This window comes from Lucilia sericata, unplaced genomic scaffold (assembly GCF_015586225.1).
Source record: "Lucilia sericata isolate MDLA Ls3-8-SP2 unplaced genomic scaffold, ASM1558622v1 Contig000198F_arrow, whole genome shotgun sequence".
Lineage (NCBI taxonomy): Eukaryota > Metazoa > Arthropoda > Insecta > Diptera > Calliphoridae > Lucilia > Lucilia sericata.
In genome coordinates, this window is record NW_023994226.1 from 447,349 (window position 1) to 470,581 (window position 23,233).

General features: G+C 30.6%; 1 protein-coding gene across 2 annotated transcripts in view; it reads left to right on the forward strand.

Moving 5' to 3' along the window:
* The window catches only part of LOC119601901, a 75,812-nt gene that overhangs the window by 46,787 nt on the left and 5,792 nt on the right, over positions 1-23,233 (forward strand). For both annotated transcript variants that reach the window (XM_037953136.1, XM_037953138.1), the window contains exon 8: positions 3,447-3,546. In XM_037953136.1, coding sequence (XP_037809064.1) covers positions 3,447-3,546 — 100 coding nt within the window. The remainder of the gene's footprint in view (positions 1-3,446; positions 3,547-23,233) is intronic.

The following is a 23,233-nucleotide window of genomic DNA, read 5'->3' on the forward strand; positions in this document are numbered from 1 at the left end:
ATGTAGGTTTTATATCCTAAACAAAATCGTTGTTACCTAGTGTTATTAGTTCTTTAATATACATATTTAAAATAATACATAAGTTTTTATGAGAATTTCTTAAAATTTCACAAAACATTTAAAAACTAAGTTATTGCAGTTCTCTAGAGAAATTAAATTTTAAAGTTCTTTAATTATAAAAAGTGCAAAATAAAAGAAAAAATACCAAAAATGCACTTCTAATGCTAAAAATTTCTAGCAAAAGACGAAAAAGTGCTAAACAGCATCTAGCACTTTTTTCTAGAAAATATGTGCAGCCGACGAAAAACAAGTTTGAGTGCTACATTCGGCCATGCCGAATCATAAATACGCTACATTTTATTAAAACCCGTTTAACTATCTAGTATCATTTAGTAATTTCTTTATGCATATATTGAACTTATTTTGTTTAGGTCGAAAAAAAAAAATTATTTTAAGTGGTTTCGGATATGGACGTTGGCCTTATATGGGAGCTACGACCTATAACGGATCAATTGCATAACATTTTAGCAGAATGATTTATCTACACACAGAATATTCTCATGTCGAATTCTATCCGGATATAATCATATAATGAATTATGTGGTATTAAGTGATTTTCAGGAGTGAACCTTATATGAGAGCTATGACTACTTATGGACCTACTAATTTAAATATACACAAAACATATTCAAGTTGAATTTTATCCCGATAACTTTTTTGTGCATTTAATTTATTTTCGGAAATGATCCTTTGTTATTGTTTTATACCAATCGTGTAAACACAAATAATATATAAATCATACGACTTTTATTCTCTTTTTTGTCATACGGATGGAATTTCATTTTACTTTTTCATTAGACTTGTCGTACGTAAAGTGTGACCGTGTGAAGGGCCCTTAAGCGACATGGCCACACATCCAATTTGTTGACTCAAAAGGTAAGTTTTTTTAATTGTGTTAGTGAAAAAACTCACATGTATATATGCGGTGTAAGTTTTTTTACTAGCCCAATCAAAAATTTACCGTTTGAATCAACTAATTTGATGTGTCGCCAAGGCGCTTTATGATTTGTAATCATATTACGGCCATAGTTGCCAGATGATTTGGGTGTAAAATCGTCAAATTTCGAGGAAAAAATCGTCAACTGATTTTTCGAAATCGTCATTAAATCGTCAAAGCTATTTTCCATGTATATAATATATGTAAATGTTTGACGGTATTTATACGATTATTTATATTTAATTTATAGTAATTATTTTAAATATCGAGACATTTTTATCAATTTCGATAGATATATACGGTATTTATAGTAATTATTTCAACTATCGGGAAATTTTTTATCAATTTCGATAGATAGATAGATAGATAGATAGATAGATAGATAGATAGATAGATAGATAGATAGATAGATAGATAGATAGATAGATAGATAGATAGATAGATAGATAGATAGATAGATAGATAGATAGATAGATAGATAGATAGATAGATAGATAGATAGATAGATAGATAGATAGATAGATAGATAGATAGATAGATAGATAGATAGATAGATAGATAGATAGATAGATAGATAGATAGATAGATAGTAGATAGATAGATAGATAGATAGATAGATAGATAGATAGATAGATAGATAGATAGATAGATAGATAGATAGATAGATAGATAGATAGATAGATAGATAGATAGATAGATAGATAGATAGATAGATAGATAGATAGATAGATAGATAGATAGATAGATAGATAGATAGATAGGATAGATAGATAGATAGATAGAAGATAGATAGATAGATAGATAGATAGATAGATAGATAGATAGATAGATAGATAGATAGATAGATAGATAGATAGATAGATAGATAGATAGATAGATAGATAGATAGGTAGATAGATAGATAGATAGATAGATAGATAGATAGATAGATAGATAGATAGATAGATAGATGATAGATAGATAGATAGATAGATAGATAGATAGATAGATAGATAGATAGATAATAGATAGATAGATAGATAGATAGATAGATAGATAGATAGATAGATAGATAGATAGATAGATAGATAGATAGATAGTAGATAGATAGATAGATAGATAGATAGATAGATAGATAGATCTTCATCAATTTCAGTTACAAAATTTTAGTTCCTATAAAACTACCGTAATTTGGAAGAACTTTTGAGCCATAGATGAGCGTTAAAGCCATCGGTCGGTAGGATGATTTCAGTTCCCATAAAACTTGTTTATGTTCAATTTAATATATATACTCGTATTTTAATGCCAGTAATGAGCGTTAAAGGCGCCCTTATACTGGGGTGGGGTCAATTATGGACTGATACTTCTAAAATTTAGAACGATTTTTGTTCATACAAATATTGTGTATGTCTCATTTTTAAGCCACTAATGAGCTTTAAAGTCATTTTCTAATGGGGACCTTAAAAGGGGCGTAGTATATGGGCTCATATTAAACTTGTTTATGTGAAAGTTCATCGCTGTAGTCGTATTTGAGCGTTACAGCCGGTAGCCAGCGTTACAGTCATTATCTGAGGGGGACCTTATATGTAGGGTGGGGTCAGTTATAGACCGATCCCCGTAAAATTTGATAACGAGTTTTTGGCTAGCACAAAACTTGTTTATGTACAATTTCACTTCTATAATCGAATTTTTGATTCAGAAATGAGCATTAAAGTCATTTTCTGAAGGGGACCATATAGGGGGTAGGGTCAATTATCCTCATACAATTTAGTAGAAAGATTTTGGCTCATACAAAACTTGTTTATGTCGAATTTCATCGCTGTACTCGCAGTTTTAGACTAGTAATGAGCGTTAAAGTCATTTTCTGAAAGGGACCTTACAAGGGGGATAGGGTCAATTAATCACCGATCCTTATAAATTTGATAGAGAGCTTTTGGTTCGCACAAAGCTTGAGTCAGTATAAGCGTTAAAGTCATTTTCTGAAGGGACCTTATATGGGGAGTAGGGTCAATTATTGCCCTATCCTTATAAAATTTTACAAAGAGATTTATGTTCCCATAAAACATGTTTATGCCGAATTGATGCTTCTCTAAGCCAGTTATAAGCGTTAAAGTCATTTTCTGAAGGGGGCCTTATATGGGGGTTAGGGGAAATTGTGGACCGATATCGCCCATTTTTAATGTCAAACAAACTGCATCAACTAGAAGTATCTATGCAAAATGTCAGCTCGCTAGCTACTCTGTCGTGTTTTCAACAGACAAACGGACGGACATGGCTAGATCGTCTAATAAGGACCCATAATATATATACTTTTATGGGTCTTAGATGAATATTTCAATGTGTTACAAACGGTATGACAAGAACAATATAAACCCATCTTTTTTGATGGTGGGTATAAAAATTGCGACATACTTATATACATATGTAACTATTATTATTTGTACCATATTAATTGTTTTAATATTTTCAGGTCGGCTGAAGCTCGCTCTTTCGATGAAACCACAATAAGAGCATCAAAAAAACCCTTGCACGTATCCGTAGATGGCACTCAAACACAGCAATTGCATGATGTAAGTATATTATATGTATATGTATGTACAGTGGTTTCCCGGTTTAACGAAAGATATAATATCAGGTCCATTCGTAAAAACGAAAAGTTGGTTAAACCGAATAACAACTCTTCTATGATTTAATGATACAATTATTGTATGGGTGGTAGGAAGACTATTTTTCTTTCTTTTTTAATGCGCTTATAAAGATTGTTACCATTTCTATGCATTTTTTCGTTAATATATTTTTATAAATAATTTTTATTTCTATTGGAAGATATTTTAAATTTTTAGATTTCAAATACTATCCCATTGAGTTAGATTTTGAATCTGAATTTTATTTGGCTTTTTGATAATATTGTAGGAGAGGAACCAAGGGATTAAGAATATTTATAATGTCGAATAGCTAAACATCACTCAAGGCCTTATTGTCATACGAACTTAGGTCGGGTGTTGTAATGAACTGCTTAACTTCACTTAATGAATTAGGTAAATACAACAAAGTGGCTTTGTGTTGGTTACCTGGAAGTCTCCAATTAATTTGCCCTGAACTCTTCTTTGGTTTTCCCCAAGGATACGCCAGAGCTAAATGTGACTCTTGGATGAAATCTAAATTTGTTCGCCACTGGAAAACAATACTAGGGCTCAGAAAGGCAAAGCGTTTTATAACACTGTCAAAGGAAAAATCCCAAAAGCTACTAGCGCTCAATAAAAGTGATCTGAGAGTACTAAGGAGATCACTTACTGGACATTGCGGTCTTGTTCGCCACTGAAAAGCAATACCAGGTCTCAGAAAGGCAAAGCGTTTTATAACACTGTCAAAGGAAAAATTCCCAAATGCTTCTAGCGCTCAATAAAAGTGATCTGAGAGTACTAACGGGATCACTTACTGGACATTGTGATCCAGTAAGCGACCCCGTTAGTACTCTAGGCAACTTTATAAGGAATATTTGCAAATTCTGTGTCCTACATGAGGGAACTTAAGAACATATTCTAGGTCTCGCAGATCTGATGTTTTGGTTGTTGTCTTACTAACCCTAAAATACATCTTCAATCTCTCACTAACTAAACCATGAACAGAAACTATTATGGTGAACCCACGGGATGCTCAAAAGATCCACAACTATTTAGGTCGCAGTGCTTTGTGCCCCTTCAATCTACTCTAATGTATGTTGATAAGCTGCAATCAACAAAACATATTATATCGCTCATTTACTACAAAAGTTATTTTGAGAAAAATTAGCTTTGAATGTTTTGTCCAAAGAGTCAAGCAGATTTTTGAAGCATATGAATTGGTCTAATCACCCTTTTACAAAGCCAATGTGCCATACTAAGACTAAGGCTCCAATTCGTGTATATGGTCTTCCTACATAACGCCCAGCACGACATTGTCTATATAGCAGTCAGATCTAAGTCCTTTCTCTGTTAGGGTTCAGTTACGGAGCACCTGGTTAACATAAAACATCTAAGGATTGAATAAGCGTATCACCCGGGAAAAACTTTGCTTACTATGGCTACCATCAAAACACACAAACAACAAGTGGAAGTGTTATATACCGTATGGCATAAAAGGAATGCTCCCCTATAAACATTATGATCACTCATCAAATTAACTGACCTTTTTTCATAAAATTTTTTAGACCGATTTTGGTTCTTATAAACATGTTTACATAGAATATCATCGCTGTACTCGCATTTTTGTGTCAGTATTTTTTTTTGCAGGCAGGCTTATATGGGCGGGTAGGGTAAGATACCGACACTTTCCGCATGAAATTCGGTAGGAAGATCTAAGTTCCTATAAAAATTTCTTATATAAAATTTCATAACTGTACATGAATTTAACCCAGAAATGATCGTTAAAGTAATTTTCTGAAGACCGATCTTCAATAAATTTGGTAGAGAGATTTTGACTCGTATAAAACCTATGTGTGTCGAATTTCATCGCTACACTCATACTTTTAATGAGAGTTAAAGTAATTTTTCTGAGGGGGACCTTATATGGGTGGTAGGGTAATATATGGACCGATCTACATAAAATTTGGTAGAGAGGTTTCGACTCGTAAATCCTTACATATGTCAAATTTCATCGCTATACTCGTATTTTAAGGGACCTTATATAGGTTTTGGGTGTAAATATTACGCTTGCATCTGCCATTTAATTGGGGTATATGCGAATTTCAATCTGCAAAAGTGTCGGGAAAATATCATCCGGTCCTGTAGCTTCGTAGGGTGCAAAAATCTTGAATACCTCAAAAATTTTCTTTTTTCAAATAATCTAAAAAAGAAAAAAAAAATAACATTTTCTTATCGAATCAATTGTAAAGATATATATGAGTAATTAATTCACGAAATAAAAGAAAATTCTAAATTTGGTCAATAAATCTTCAAGAATTCGTGTCTTTCCCATATAGCCTGGGCCGAAATTATGGCATCCGATATCGATCGAAATCTCAATAGAAACTATATGGAGATTTCGATCGATATCGTATGCCATAATTTGGGCCCTGAAATTAGATAATGCCATAACTGGGAGAAAAAAACTCATATTCTAATGAAATTTTGTACAGACTTTAGTTTTGATATGCTTAATACAACCTCGTTCAATTCAGACCAAGGATATGCCTACCTCAAAAATGTCCTTTATCAAATAATCTAAAGAAGCAAAAAGAGAAAAACTAAATTTTTTATCGAATCACTTATAAAGAGATAGATGAGTAATTATACACATTAAATTTTTTGTTTTCCACCTCCTACATATCTTTAGTGAGGATTCCTTTTCAACCTTCAAGCATATATGTATGTATGTACAATGTACATATGTATTTATATCACAAAATAAAAAAATAATACATAATAGTTTTCAGTTTCAATTTCGGAATTCTTTGATGTGATTTGAACTGTTTTGTTTCAAAGTTTATGAATATTAATAATATCATGAATATTTATTTAGCTTTTTAAAATAAATAATAGGAGGAAAACAGTACTCATGAACAGAATATACATCTATTATGGATCGGGCATTTTATTTGTTCTAGCAACAAATTAAAACGTATCCTTGTTCAAAATTGTTCAATTCGTATGAATACCACTAACTGAGCCTGATTTAATATAAAAATATATATTGAAATGATCTGTGTACTTACTTTTGTTACGTAAATTTTGCTTTTATTTAACTTCACCTTAAATGAGAACTCAAATAACAAAAATATCCAGAAAAAAGGTAGTGAATAATAATTATTATAATTGTTTTTTATAAATAAATGTGTTACTTTTTTGTTTTTTGAAAAAATAATATCCTTTTTTAAATAAAACCAATTGTGAGTATTTCTGTATACATATTTTTGTGATTAACTATATATATGTACTAATATTCCAAAAACTTACAAAATAATGAATGAACAAGTTAGAGTGCTATATTCGGCTGAGCCGAATCTTAAATACCCTCCATCAGCTACTTTTATATTAATACTTTTTTAATTGATCAAATATTTGTCGAAATAAGTTTTCTCATGTCTTAAATAGAAAAACCCCAAGATTTAAACAGCTTAAATATGTTAGAATTCCAAGATTTATTGAACATTACAAACGCCATTTTCTTTTATATTTTTTTATGCGATATTTAATAATTTGCATGTATGCATATGTGTGAAAGATTTAAGGATTTTCAAAATACATATACATATATAATTTTGTTCCACACAAATTGATAATGCAACTAGTTAAATACGGTTAAAGTGCTTTTAGGGGCAGGATTTAGTATGGGAGATATGACCAATTATAGACCGATCGTAAAAAATTCTTTAAGCAAAATTTCTGTACATAAAAGCTATATTTCAGTCAAATTTTGTATCTATATAGTAATTTAGTAATAAGTAATGTGTGTTTAAGTGATTTTCTGAAGACAACCTTGAATGGGACCGACCGCACCCAGGTTATGAACCGATCGTGAAAAAATCTTGAAATATAATTGTTGTATACAAAACTAATAATTGTGGCAAATTTTGTATCAATAGCTTTATTTGGTAATGGGTAATGTGCATTTAAGAGATTTTCGTAAAAGGACCTTGTATGTGAGCTATAAGCAATTATGTATATAAAGACAAAATTTAAAAATTCTGTACCTATAATTTATGTATATAAGAGCAATATTTGTGCTAAATGTATGGATATCAATATTTGGTAATGAGTTATGTGCGTTTAAGTGATTTTCGGGAGGGAACCTGTATACACAACAACACGTGTTTATTTCAAAAGTTTAAATCCAATAAATTTATTTTTCAAAAAATCAAAAATACAGAAAACAAAAATGTAAAATAAAAGAACTGAAAACTTAATTATTTTTAAAACAAAATTTCAAAGTGTTAATACTTCAAGTATCACCATTCTCGATGTTGTTATTCTTTTTCCTCCTCATTTTTTAAAATAACAGCGGGTTTCAATCGATCTACAGATATTGTCTTATGTTTACCATTAGCATCAACCACAAATGTTTTTTCGGTTTTTGATATAACGTGGAATGGTCCTTTATAAGGAGGTTGGAGAGATGGACGAACTGCATCATCTCGAATAAACACGAAATCTGATTGTTGTAACTCTTTCGATACGTATACTTGGGCTTGGCCATGTCTTGCAACTTTTTTGGCTTTAATATTATCCATGTCTTCTTTAAGTTGTTTAACCCATTCATTGTTAATGTTCTTTATTTTGAAATCAATTAAAAGTTCACCTGGTAATGTAAGTTCCTTAACAGCGGGAGAAACGTTTAGATCATGGTTAATGGAAGACATAATTATTGGCAAAACATCTGACCAACGAGGGTTTGATTGGCACTTAATTGCAGACTTTAGAGTTCGATGCCAACGTTCAACTTATCCATTAGCCTGTGGGTGATAGGGTAGTATGCGTCACATTGATACCTAATAGTTTGGAAAGCTCATTAAGCAATGAAGATTCAAATTGACATCCTTGGTCAGTGACAATTTGAGTAGGTACTCCAAATCTCGATATCCATCCATTTAGAAAAGCTTTTGCTACTGATTCAGCTGTGATATCACTTAATGGTATCGCCTCTGGCCAGCGTGTAAACCTATCGATGCAGGTTAGGCAATATCTATATTGACCTGACAGGGGCAGCGGACCTATTAAGTCTATACTGACGATTTTGAATATTTCATCAGGAATAGGAAATTCTCCAATCGGGCTTTTTATGTGACGTTGAACCTTAAACTGTTGACATTTAATGCATGATTTTGTCCAAGACGAAATATCCTTCTTCATATTAGGCCAAACGAATCTACTAGAAATTATTTTGATAGAAGATTTTGGACCAGGGTGAGAAATGTTGTGTAACATATCAAAAACTGTTTTTCGAAAACGTTTTGTAATGTATGGTCTAATCCTTTTCGTCGAAATGTCACAAATAATTTTGTAGGAAGCGTTTGGCACTTGAAGTGCTTTTAATTCCAAACCTGTCGTTAACGATTTTTGCATGGATTCTAGTTCAGCATCTTTAATCTGGTCTTCGGCAAAAAGTGCATAGTCTAAAGCTGATTGCATTGAAATAACATCTAAACGAGATAATGCATCAGCAGTTACATTATCTTTTCCTGAAACATGGCGAATATCTACAGTGTGTTGCCCAATGTAGTAGAGATGTCACAGTTGGCGTGGGGATGCCTTTTCAGGTCTCTGTTTAAATGCAAAAACCAATGTCTTATGATCAGTATAGATGCAAAACTGACGCCCTTCAAGGAAGTGTTTGAGTCCAGAGTAAGCTGCTAGTAGTTCGCGATCATATGCACTATATCGCTTTTGAGTGTCTGACAACTTTTTTGAATAGAAACCTAATGGTTTCCATGCTCCATCAATACGTTGTTGGAGTACAGCACCTATTCCAACATCTGATGCATCCACCCATAGAGAAGTTTCTGCTGAGTCTATAGGGTATGATAAAAGAGCTGCGTTTGCTAGTTGGTTTTTACATTCCTCGAAAGCTTTTTGTAATTCAGGAGCCCACTGGATAATCCTTTTATCATTTTTCTTCTCACCAACTTTTAGGGAATTCAAAGTTGCTTGAGCATCAGCTGCCTTAGTAATAAAAAGCATCAGCTGTCGGTAAAAATTCAAAGTTCCTAGAAATCGGCTTATGTCGTTTATAGTTTTAGGTAAACTGAGTTCTAGAATAGCTGCCACATGTTCAGGATTTGGTTTCAGTCCCTCTTGAGTTATAAAATATCCCAACAATTTTAAAGCAGGTTTACCAAATTCACATTTATCACAATTTATTGTCACTCCATACTATCGCAGTCTGTTGAAAATTTGCCGTAGGTGGTCCGAATGCTCTTCATCATCTTTTGATGCTACCATAATATCATCGATATATGAAAAACAAAAGTCAAGGCCACGTAAAACTTCGTTAATGAACCGCTGGAATGTCGCTGTCTTCAACTGGTATTTGAAAATAAGCTTTAACCAAGTCGATTTTAGAAAATATTTTCTTACCGGCAAGCATAAATGCGAAATCTTGAATATGTGGAACGGGATAACGGTCTGGAATAGTTACTTTGTTGAGAGCCCTGTAATCCCCACAGAGCCGCATATCATTACCTTTTGGCACTATATGAAGGGGACTGGACCACGAACTTTTGAATGGTCGACAAATACCAAGATTTAGAATGTACTCAAATTCTTGTTTAGCAATTTGGCTTTGGCATACACTTGTGACACAGTTGTCTCAATGTGATGAGTTACTGCATTTTTAACTGGCAGCAATTTATCGCTAGGTATTGTGACATCAACGAATTCCTTAAGGATTGATTGAAACTTACCAGAATCATATGAAACGCTTTTTAAAGTGAAATCTTTGAACAAATGCCAGTCGTTTTCAGATTTGTTGAAGAATCTACTAAGCTGTTATTTTTGACATCAACTAGCAGTCCATAATGTTTAAGAAAGTCTGATCCTATTATTGGGCGTGTTACGTCAGCCACAACAAATGACCAGAGGAATCTTCGTCGTAAACCAATATTGCAGTTGATAACTTTTTTACCATATGTTCGAATTTTTGTATTGTTGGCAGCATAAAGAACAAATGAGGTCTGTGGCAGGATATACTGATAAGTCTGCCCCGGTGTCAATAAGGTACCTGAAATTCGACTCAGTGTCTTGAATGAACAGGCAACTTATTTGTTGGCTAACTTCACCCGTCACCATAGGTGAAGTGCCTAGTTGTTTTCCCATGATTTGAATGAACATGGTGGGCGACATTTTGTAGCTCTAGATCCAAATCTATGATCATACCAACAAAATGTTTTTTCAGAAGGAGTTCGATTTCTTGACAAATTTCTCGAAGAACTTCTATTGCGGCGACGATTACCAATTGAAAGTGAATCTAATTTGGAAAATATCTCTTGAATTGTATTTTCAAGGTTAGAAATTCTCTCATCATTATCTACAGAAACAGCGCTGATTGATGTTGCCGAATCATACTTGTCATGGATCTTATCGGCTATTAAACATAGTTTATCAATTGTATCATTACTAACCGATAAAATAGCTTTTGTCGTAGATGGAAGACGTTGAATCCATAATGTCTTGAGCAATTCTTCCGAAACTTTGCCAGAAGCCAACGTACGCATTTCACGTAGAAGTGTGGATGGTTTTTTATCGCCAACACTTACGTTTTCCAGAAGTTGACGAAGTCTTTTCTCTTCGTATTCAATAAACTCATCTAATATGGAACATTTAAGAGTTTCATATTTGTTTCATATTTCTGCGGGGGGCGCTTCCACAATATGACTAACATAGTTGAGGATGTTGCTCTCGATTGATCCAACCAATGTGTGGTATTTTGTTGCATCTGCAGTAATTCCGGAAGTTACAAATTGGGATTCCAGCTGGCGAAACCATAGCTTGGGATTTTGACCGCAAAAAGGAGGTACACGTGCAGTAACACGGGATACGGGGGGAATTAAAGATGAGGCAGATCCAAAATCTTCTGAAGTGGACATTTTTAAAATTTTTTTCAAATTATTGCCGTAGGTCACCAATGTTGTTGTGTTTATTTCAAAAGTTTAAATCCAATAAATTTATTTTCCAAAAAATCAAAAATATAAAATAAAAGAAATGAAAACTTAATTATTTTTAAAACAAAATTTCAAAGTGTTAATACTTCAAGTATCACCACAGGAGCTATGACCAAAGATCGACCGATAACATTTCTGTGTACAAAAATAGTTATGCCATATTTTTTATGGGTATCACTATTTGGTAATGAGTTATGTACGTTTAAGTGTTTTTCTGAAAGGCACCTTTTATGGGAGCTATGATCAATTATGAACCGATAGGAAAACAATTTCACAGTAATATTTCTGTGTATATGAGCAATACTTGTGCCAAACTTTATATGGATATCTTAATTTAGTAATGAGTTATGTGCGTTTAAGTGATTTTCTGGAAGGGACCTTGTATGGGAGCTATGTTCAATTCTCAGAGACCGAATTAAGTAATTCAACTGGTCGTGTGAACTTGGTATAAGATTCAGCACAGCATCTTAATTGTTTTTTCTTACATTCCTTTCTACACTTTGTTTGTTGTTTTGCGACTCTAAATGCAAGGGCTTATATGGGTGGGTAGGTTGAGTTAACGACACTTTCCGCTTGAAATTCGTGAGGAAGATTTACGTTCCTATAAAAGTTTCTTATAACAAATTTCATAACTGTACACGTATTTTTCAGCCAGCAATGAATGGGTAGGGTCAATTATAGACCGATACTCAATAAATTTGGTACTACTGGTCGTACTTTTAATAATGTAAAGTAATGAGCGTTTGTTGTTTTTTTACTTAGTATAATAAAAAATAATAATAACTAAAATAAATAAATATAAGTCCTTCCAGAGCAATTATTAAAAACCACAGTGCCTTCCTGTGTGTCTGCAAGGAACTATAGGCTGCAAAACAAGTATTAAAATTCGCATATCTCAGAATGTACAACAGATAGAGTCCTCAAAATTATGGACAACTTTGACCTCCACATAAACATATGGGTACAAAATGGGTGGCCTAGTTGTAGTGGCCGTGGCACACCCCAAATAAAGAAAATCTTAAATTGCTATATCTGAGAGAAAAAACAGAAAGAGTTCTCATATTTTGTCGGAACCACTTTAGAATTTAGTTTACTAATAGTGCCAAAATCCTCAAATATTGCACAAAAACTCAGACGTCAATGTGAACATTTACATATGTCGTTATTTAGCTTACCGTGGAATCTCCCATATGAATTAAATACAAAATTTCGTTTATATGGGAAACTATTACAGTAAGAACCTTAAAAATTTGTAAAAAGAATTTGAACATTTGGGAGAAAATGAGAGAACTTTCAATAGTAGGCTTGGATTTAGAAGTAGTGAAATTGGAATCAAATAAAAAGGACATCCCTCCTATGTTAAAATCATCACTTCTTCGGGTCTTTTTCACTACTTCCATGGAGTAAATTCTACTTCTTTTTCGCTTCTTTGGAAGTTCTTTTTTTTGCTGGGTACTAATGGCCTGCACATGACGACAATTTGTTAAAAAATTTCTTTTACAAAAATTTTATTCTCTGTTATGTTATGATGACGCACACGAACTGCTGCAAACTGCTTTGCTTTAAAAAAAAAACTATGTTATGTTTATTCATGCTTTTTTTGATTTTGATTTTGTAATAAATTGTTTTAATTTAAAATTTAATATATATGTAAATAACATAAGTTTAATACATAATAAACATAAGTGAGAATTTAAAATATAAATAACATAAATCTATCTATATATATAAAATTCTAACGTTACTGACTAACTGACTGACTGACTGACTAATTCATCATCTCACAGCCTAAAAGCTTGTAGCTAAAGAGCTGAAATTGGCACGGAAGTTGGTCGCCCGCCAATAGATCCACTATTCGAATGTTTAGGGGGTACAAAGGGTAAAAACGCGTAAATTCGGTAACATCATATCTCCTAAACTAGAAAAGATACAAAAACAGTTTAAAGCTTATCGTCATTTAAAAAATAAGCGGACAGATGTCTGGTCCTTTTTTCAAATTCGGCCCCTTTAGGGAATAAACGGGTAAAAACTGTATTGTGGTACTCTTTTTGCACCCCATGTATCTTTTAAACCAGTGAACATTCAAACAATATTTTTGACTCCTTTATAACATGACTAAAAAATAAAAATATGAATTAAGTACTTTTTGGGGTGAAAATTGTACCTATATTTGGTACTTTTTTCATAAAACATTGTTTTTGGTTTATTAACATATACATACATATGAATACATAATAACGGGCTCCCACTACGATGTTGCAACTTTTTTGAATAGAATTTTTGTTTCGTTAATGGGGAGAAAAAATTAGCAAAAGGGGTAAAAACAGGAAATTGGATTTTATTCAAAGGGCTGAAAATTGTACCTATTTTTCGTACTTTTTCATAAAACATTGTTTTTGGTTTATTAACTTATACATACATATGAATTCATAATAACGGGCTCCCACTACGATGTTGCAACTTTTTGGAATAGAATTTTTGTTTCGTTAATGGGGAGAAAAAAAATTACCAAAACGGGTAAAAACGGAAATTTTATTTTATTCAAACACAATGCTCCAATTTAGATAAAATTTGTAGATTTAGAAACACTAAATATGCTAATGGCGTGTTATTTGGAACCCCGGTACCAAGTGATATTTTTTGGTACTTTTTCGTTCTCCATCTGGTACTTTTTGAGTTTCTATGATATTGAAATCGAAACATGTAATTATTAATAAAGAGACTTTTCGGTACTTATTCATTCTGCACAGGTAGTTTTCTTTAAAATTAAACCTAGAAACATTTACATTTACATTAAGGTTGTAAAACCCGGGGTAAATGAGAATCTATAAAAGGGGACTAGAAACCTAGAAACATAACATTAAGCATGTAGAGCCTGGATTAAGTGAGAACCTATAAATGGGGACTTTTTTGTACTTTTTCGTTCTTCAAAAGGTACTTTTTGAATTTTCTATAATATTGAACCTAGAAACATGAAATTAAACACGTAGAGCTCGGTGTAAGTGAGAACATTTAAAATATTACTTTTTGGTACTTTTTCGTTCTTCAAAAGGTACTTTTTATGTTTTTAATAATATTGATCCTAGAAACATGAAATTAAGCATTATCATAGATATAGATATAAAACTTTTTCATCTCAATCTTCTCAAAAATTAATTTTATAGATAACTTAACATTTTGAAAACAATTTTTTCATTGTTTCTTAATCTTATTTAAGAAATTTTGAAAGTGGCACCTCCGATTCAGCTGTTTGGTGCTATACGGAAAATAAAGTTTTGAAAAAACAAATTTTAACATCAAAGAATAAAGTAAAAAGGATATTTTTACATTTAAAATGTAATTTATTATTAAAAAATTTAAAGAAAGAATTGAAAAATACGATTTAAAAAATAATTTTTATGGGGGTACTTACGTTTTGACCAATGAAGTATTGAAGAATTATTGTAAATTTGTTTCTTTAATAAATAACATAGAAATTTTTTGTTTGTTTTTTTTAAGACCTAAAAAACTATATAAAAAGTGTAAAATCTTTCAAATTTGCCTTCTTTTTAATAACTAGAATTACTTTAAAGAAAATTTCAATAAGGGGTGTTTTAGTATTGGCTGATACTGCATGTTCTTGTACCCTGCAAACAATTGCTAATCTAATCTAACATCTAATATTGCACAATTTGAAAGGAAGAAAAGTGACCGCGTTGGTAAGAAACTTTTCCTCCTGTTTAATACTTACTTAGTGAGTCGATTTCGTTTCAGTTTTAAGTCACTTTTTTATAGCTTAAAAGTGCGTAAAATTAGTAAAATTTCCAGTTTTGACATAGCAATAGGGAAACTGGAAATTTATCTAATTTTACACTATTTTATGTAGTAAAAGCGACTTTATAATACATTTTCTTTATTTCTCTTACTTTATGAATAATTTAAAATTGTTTATACTCACTAATCTCTCACTTATGTTTATTATATATTAAATTTATTTTTATATATTAAATTTTAAATAAAATCATTACAAAATTTCACAATGTGTTACTATTCACACAACTGATCACTATATACTTAATATATTTACTGAAATATATAAACACTTTTTCTTTTAAATTTTGAGAGCAAAAATAATTCTGTCTTAAATTATCTTGTTAGTGTATTAAAAAGTGTTCTTTTTATACATTTTTATTCTATCTAATTATTATCATTTACGTTTCTTTTTGGTATATTAGATAGAACTTAAATTTTACAAAAATGGGATAAAAATTAGAAAATAATGTATTTTGTTTTTGTAAATATTTTTATTTAGCACTGAGAAACATGAAGTTGAGCCTAAATAGTGTAAATTTAGTTCATTTATCCAAAATTAAACTCAAATTTGCCGGCAGGGTACTGGCAAAGCATAACGAAATTGTATACAAATGCAGAACAGAGGAAAATTTAAAACTATCCTGCCAACAATTTCTATCCAAATTGTGCCCATAACGTAACAGCTTAAAGTTTAAAACAATTTAATTTGATATAATCTGAGTGAATGAAGAGTGACCCTGTAAGAAACTATTCCGCCTGTTTAATACTTACTTGATGAGTTGTTTTCGTTTCAGTTTTATGTCAGTTTTTTATAACATAAAAGAGTGTAAAATTAGAAACATTTCCAGTTTTGTCATTAAAAATAGGGAAACTGGAAATTATTCTAATTTTACACTCTTTTATGTCATAAAAGCGACTTGAATTTTTCCCCAGTACTGACCTCTTTTCTGTTAATAAATGTCGTGCTTTTGAAAAAAGTCTTTCCGATGGCTGGTGTTACTAAAACAAACGAACTTAGTTTGTATAATAAAGGGTATTCTTTTTTGTGTAACTTCCAACACCCTAATGGGTCAAATTCCTTGTAATACAAAATCGTCTGTTTTTCATACCTTATGATTTCATTCTGTATCTCATCATCACAATCGAGATCAACAGCAACTTGAACAAAACCATTAAAAGCATTATCTGGTTTTGTAGGCTCCATTATATCATTTGAGATAGATACAGTATTTTCGTACATTTTTAGCATTTCCTTACAGCTTTTGTGAATGTAGTCCTTTTCATTTTGATTAAAATTACTTAATGTATTTGCTGGTGGAAATAAAAAGAGTCCAGTTTTGTGGAAATCCGAAATGTTGATATCAATAACATTTTCCATATAATGTAGTATTCGGCTGGTTATCGTTTTTAATCTTCTTATTTGGGGATAGACCTGATGTATAGTCGGGTACTTCTCTCCTTTGACGTCTCTTAATGTTTTAAAACATTAACTACTTCATTAATGTTCTCCCAATTAAGGTTTGCCAATCTGTTGGTCTGATGTTTTTCCTGAGTTATTTCAACCCAATTTTCTTGAATAGATTTTAACAAATAATAAATTGTGTTACATCTCATTTGTGTGTAGCATTTTAAAGCTGTATTTAGAATTGAATTAAGGCCTGTCTTCTTAAAATACTTTACTAGTTTAGAACAAACTATCGTCAAAGTATCAACTTCTGATGTATCATATATGATCTTTTCTATTACATTATTCAGCAGGTGTTTTATGCAGAATATATTCCTATCCTTTTGGAATGCTGCTTTCATGTTTGAGCCTCGGTCTGCTACGATTAATTTCAGTCCTTATACAGAACCAAAAATTTACCTAAATACTGCAAAGTGGGGTGTAAATATGAAGAAATTTTGTTATTATGCAGTTAATTTTATTCCAGATTACAGATTTGTTCATTGATTTTTTGTATTTTAGTAAATAGTTAATATGAAGAAATTTTTTCATATTTTCTAATATCGTTTCGTTGTTTAGGGGTGGTAAATATGAAGAAATTTCTTCAATTTAACTAATGAATTTAGTTCTCATTAATAATATTTTTATTCATAATGAAGAATTTTTCTTCACTTTTACTACCCTATTTTAGTTAATACTAAATCCCAGTGAACATTTTCTTTCACTATCTGAGACAATGTTTACATAAATTGTAAACAGTATTTTTAAACAATTTCTTTAAATTCTTGTAATTTTTCTTTACTGTTTATAAGTTATATAAAGTTATCATTGATAATAAACAAAAATGTTATTGTCAAAATAAAATTGAACAAAGCTAAATTATATAATTTAGATAAAAGGAAAAATTTATTATAAAAATTAATATAATTGATATTTATAAATATTTAATACATGCATGAATAGTAGGGATGCCAAACGGGACTGGCTTTTACAAATCCCGGGATTCGGGATTTTGAAAATTGCAATCCCGGGATCCCGGGATATTTCGGGATCCCGGGATTTTTCGGGATCCCGGGATTTTTCGGGATTTCGGGATTTTACGGGATTTCGGGATTACATGAATTTATTTATTTTATATATGAAAATCTTTAAATCATCATATTTGTAAAGAAAATTGTTTAATTTTGTGGAAATTTAGAAGACAGAAGATATATTTAAATTAAAACAATCCAATTAATTCCAATTTTTAAATAAAAACTTTCAGAATTGCATAATTTCTGAAACTTTTTAAATACATACTTACTTCCTAAATAAATATCAAGTTCCGAAATTAGACATAAGCACTTTTTAAAACCTCATACTGTTCCATGTGAACTAATAATTATAACAGATACCAATTCAATTATCCGTACATCAATTTAGAACCTATTCTTTGAAAAATATTTGGAACTTTACACAAAATACATGTTAGTTTTGGAACATGTTATTATATTCGTAGTATTAATTTAAAATTTTATGTGCATTCAGAACAAGGTAATTTACCTTTACCGGTATCACTCAGATTTGTAGAAAGTTAGAAATGTAAAATCCTCTAGTATTGAAAAATAAAGTTTGTATTCGACTGTGCCGAAATTAAATACCCACCATCAAAATATTGTAATGTATTGATATTAATATCAGCATCAATGTGATTTTCAGAGGAGGTCCAATTAGGTTTTCTTGTGTCAATTTTGGTCCAAATTTGCATCACAAATGGAATGAGTCTTCTAACTCGTGTTTTTAGCTTACAGACACAGAATGTGTATACTTTTTGGGTCGGTCTACGACCAACATTTCGATGTGTTAACAAGTAAGAAGTTATAGTTGGGCGAAGCCTACCATATAATACCCTACACCAGTTATAAAATAAAATGTGATTTATTGTTCATAATAAAGCATCTAAGTTGAATTGTACCTTGCCTCAGATATACTTTAGCTATTTTTTGTTGAATAAAATTGTGTACATTTAAGTCATATTTCGAAGGGGTATAGGAGCTAGGGTCAAATGAGGCCGTATCATCAAAAAATACATCAGGGTCATGAAGGCTAGTATAGAACTTGGCTTTGCAGCTTTTTGTCGAGATACGAGTATATTAAACATAATTATGAACTTAAAAGGCCTATTCGGCGGGTTCAGTTGTATGGGGGCTAGGTCAAGTATTGGACCGATGTTACACATTTTCAATAGGATCCGTCTCTAGTACAATAGAAGATCATGCAAAATTTTATAGAATTATCTTCAAAATTGCTGTAGTTTGATTACAAGGTTTACACGGACGGACAGACGGACGGACATAGCTTAATCGACTCAGAAAATGATTCTGAGCCGATTGGTATACTTTAAGGTGGGTATAGGACCAATATTATTGTGCATAACAAAAATCAGCACAAACCCAATATACCCTCCCCACTAAAATGGTGTAGGGTATAAAAACGAAGTGAATAAATAAATTTATATGTGCTATGTGTATGGAATCATACCACTTTAAAAAATAAAAGGTTTAAATATGTATAAAATTAGCTCTGCGGAATTTAGTTTTGCATGAGTCGAAAATAAAATAAGATCGTAATTTTCAAGTTAATGAAAATTATGGCTCAAAAAAAGAAAATAAAAACAGTTTTTGAAACAAATCCCGGGATTTATTTTGAAAAATCCCGGGTTTCGGGATATTCTAATCCCGAAAAAATCCCGGGATTTGGAAAATAAATAATCCCGAAAAATCCCGGGATTTTCGGGATCGGGATTTCGGGATTGGCATCCCTAATGAATAGACATTTGTATTCATATAAATAAAATAAGTAAACAATACGATTTTAAGTGTCATGTCGTTTTTATCAAATGTTTGATGAACTATGAACTATGCTTTCAACATAAATTATTTTTAGATATTAAACAAATTAAAAATTATTTGTAAACATAGAACAATTATTCATAGGAAATTAAGCAACAATCAATATTTGTCGAAATATTATATAAATGCTTTTGAATAATACTCCAAACTAACAAATATTCTTTTGGATACCCTAAATTAAATAAAGTACATTTCGCATGTAATTTACATTTATATATTAAAAAATATTTAAAATTATTATTTATATAAGCACAATATTTATATGTTCGTTTTGTTCCATAAAATTTTCTCACTTTTAATTTTATTTTAAAATATTTATTTGATAACACAAACACTTTGAAGGGAACCACAATTTGAAATAATATAAACTAGTTTTCGTCATACATTTTCAACTATTCTGTTTAGTTTTTTCTTGTATGTTGAGAAATTTCTTTAGTTCTACGTGTCTTTATTCAATTTGAATAAAATAAAATTGTTAAAATTAACGAAATTTCTTCAAAGCTACAGTCCAATTTCATTATTTCTTCTTCTTTGTATTTAATTTCTTCTGTTTTATTGCAAGAAATGAAGAAATTTCTCCAAATTTTATTCATATCAACGATATATTCTTCAAATTAACCATCTTCAAGGGAGTAAAATTAACTATTTTAGATGTAGATTTGAATCATTGCGATTTTACTATTTTACCACTGTTTCAACTAAATTTCTGTTGATCTAACAACATTTTGGATGTAAATATAAATATATTTATTCAAATCAAAGGATTAATTGTGCTCAGAAACGTACATTCATTCATCATTCATTCATTCATTCATTCATTCATTCATTCATTCATTCATTCATTCATCATACAGACATTCATTCACATACATACATACATACATACATACATACATACATACAACAACAACATACATAAATACATACAGACAGACATACAGTACATACAACATACAACATACATACACCATACACCATACCACATACATACATACTACATACATACATACATACATACATACATACATACATACATACATACATACATCATACATACATACATACATACATACATACATACATACATACAAATACATACATACATACATACATACATACATACATACTACATACATACATACATACATACATACATACATACATACATACATACATACATACATACATACATACATACAATACATACATACATACATACATACATACATACATACATACATACATACATACATACATACATACATACTAACATACATACATACATCATACATACATACATACATACATACATACATACATACATACATACATACATACATACATACCTACATACATACATACATACATACATACATACTACATACATACATACATACATACATACATACATACATACATACATACATACATACATACATACATACATACATACATACATACATACATACATACATACATACATACATACATACATACATACATACATACATACATACATACATACATACATACATACATACATACATACATACATACATACATACATACATACATACATACATACATACATACATACATACATACATACATACATACATACATACATACATACATACAGACATACATACATACATACATACATACATACATACATACATACATACATACATACATACATACATACATACATACATACATACATACATACATACATACATACATACATACATACATACATACTACATACATACATACATACATACATACATACATACATACATACATACATACATACATACATACATACATACATACAAAGCAAATAAAAGTATTCGAAACCGGTTTATTTGAAAAAACCGGGTTATTTGATATTTGAAAAATCAACATTAAGAAAAAACCGACACTGGTAAAGCAGAAAAACCCGGTTTTAAAAACCGTTTGAAAAATCTAGTCGATCACCTTAATGCTGATACATATATCATATTTGAAAATACTGATTACTATTTAAATAACCTCTTTTGTGTTAAAACTTGAAATCAAACTACAGTGCCAATTTTGAAGATCATATCCTAAAATTCTGCAAATACATTGAAAATGGTTGATATATATCCATTATTTCACCTGCACCAAAATAACCGAACCTATCGATTTGGGCTTTTTAGCTCATAATTATATCAAATATTCTAGTATCTCATAAAAAACGCCAAATTCCAGAAAATCAATTTCCCGTCCCGGGAATTCCCGTGAAAAACACTAATATATATAATAATTATTTATTTACTTATTTATTCTTTATTGATGATCGCAATGTTACATGATAAAAATCTTACAAATACAACATTAGTCATTATAATTATGATAATTATTAATATTCATAATATTCCATTTCGAAATGCTCATAAGATGCATTAGTAATTTGCAAACATACTTCTAAAAAAATAGATTTCATTAATTCTGTTAATATTGAAGATAATTCCATTACTCTTTAATTTTATTCGCCGTTTTTTTTTTTTCTTGAAATTTTAGTTGATGGAGTTTTGATAATTATATGTCAATATGTGCTAAAACATTCTAGGAATTTCAAATTTGAATAAACATTTAAAATTTTAAAGATACTTTGAGAGTATCAAATAAGACTTAAGAGTATAATAAAATTTTGAATGAAGAAATAGTAATTGAAAGCGATTTTATTGATTATTTGACTGAAAAAATAATTTATCGATGATTCTGAATGAAGATGAACTCAATTAAATTATACTCAATAGGAAAAAATGGTGAAGAGGAATATTGCTTGTTGGGTCGTGATATGAAATGTGGTGGGGGGAGGAAAAATTTAAATTTTCTTTTTTTTTTTTTCTTTTAAAAACATAGTTTTTGTCCCTGTGATGTATAAAATAAAGTTTCACGTTCATATCTAATATATGTATAAAGGGAAAAATTTTGCGTTTGAAAATAAAAATTGGGTCAAATTGACTTAAGGAGAAGCAACCGGAGAAATGCGCATAGGAACTTTATTTGCCACCATGAATACATTACAGTAAATTTATATTAAAATTGGGGTTGAAAGCGCGTTAAAACACTTTAACTTAATTGAATAAATACTAAATCGTTATCAATTTTTAAAAACTTAATATTATTTTGACAATCTCATGCAAAGTCTTTGGTTCCGTAATTGAAAAAACATCACTAGTCCCCTTGTATAATATGGCCAACTGGAAGGAAATTGAGATAATTGTAGATAATAAGCTCAGAAATATCAGCTTACGGACTGCAGACTTATTGTGCACATATATCGAACAAACTCTGTCTAAGATCACATACGTAGTTCAGGAAGCCTCCAAAAAAATTCCAATGGCCAACAAGCAGCAATGGCAAAGAAAATTATCTCAAAATAGAGAACAACAATTTCATCAGAGAGGAACTTTATAATATGTATTATAAAACAGCTGACTAATTTAATAAAACAAAACATTCAC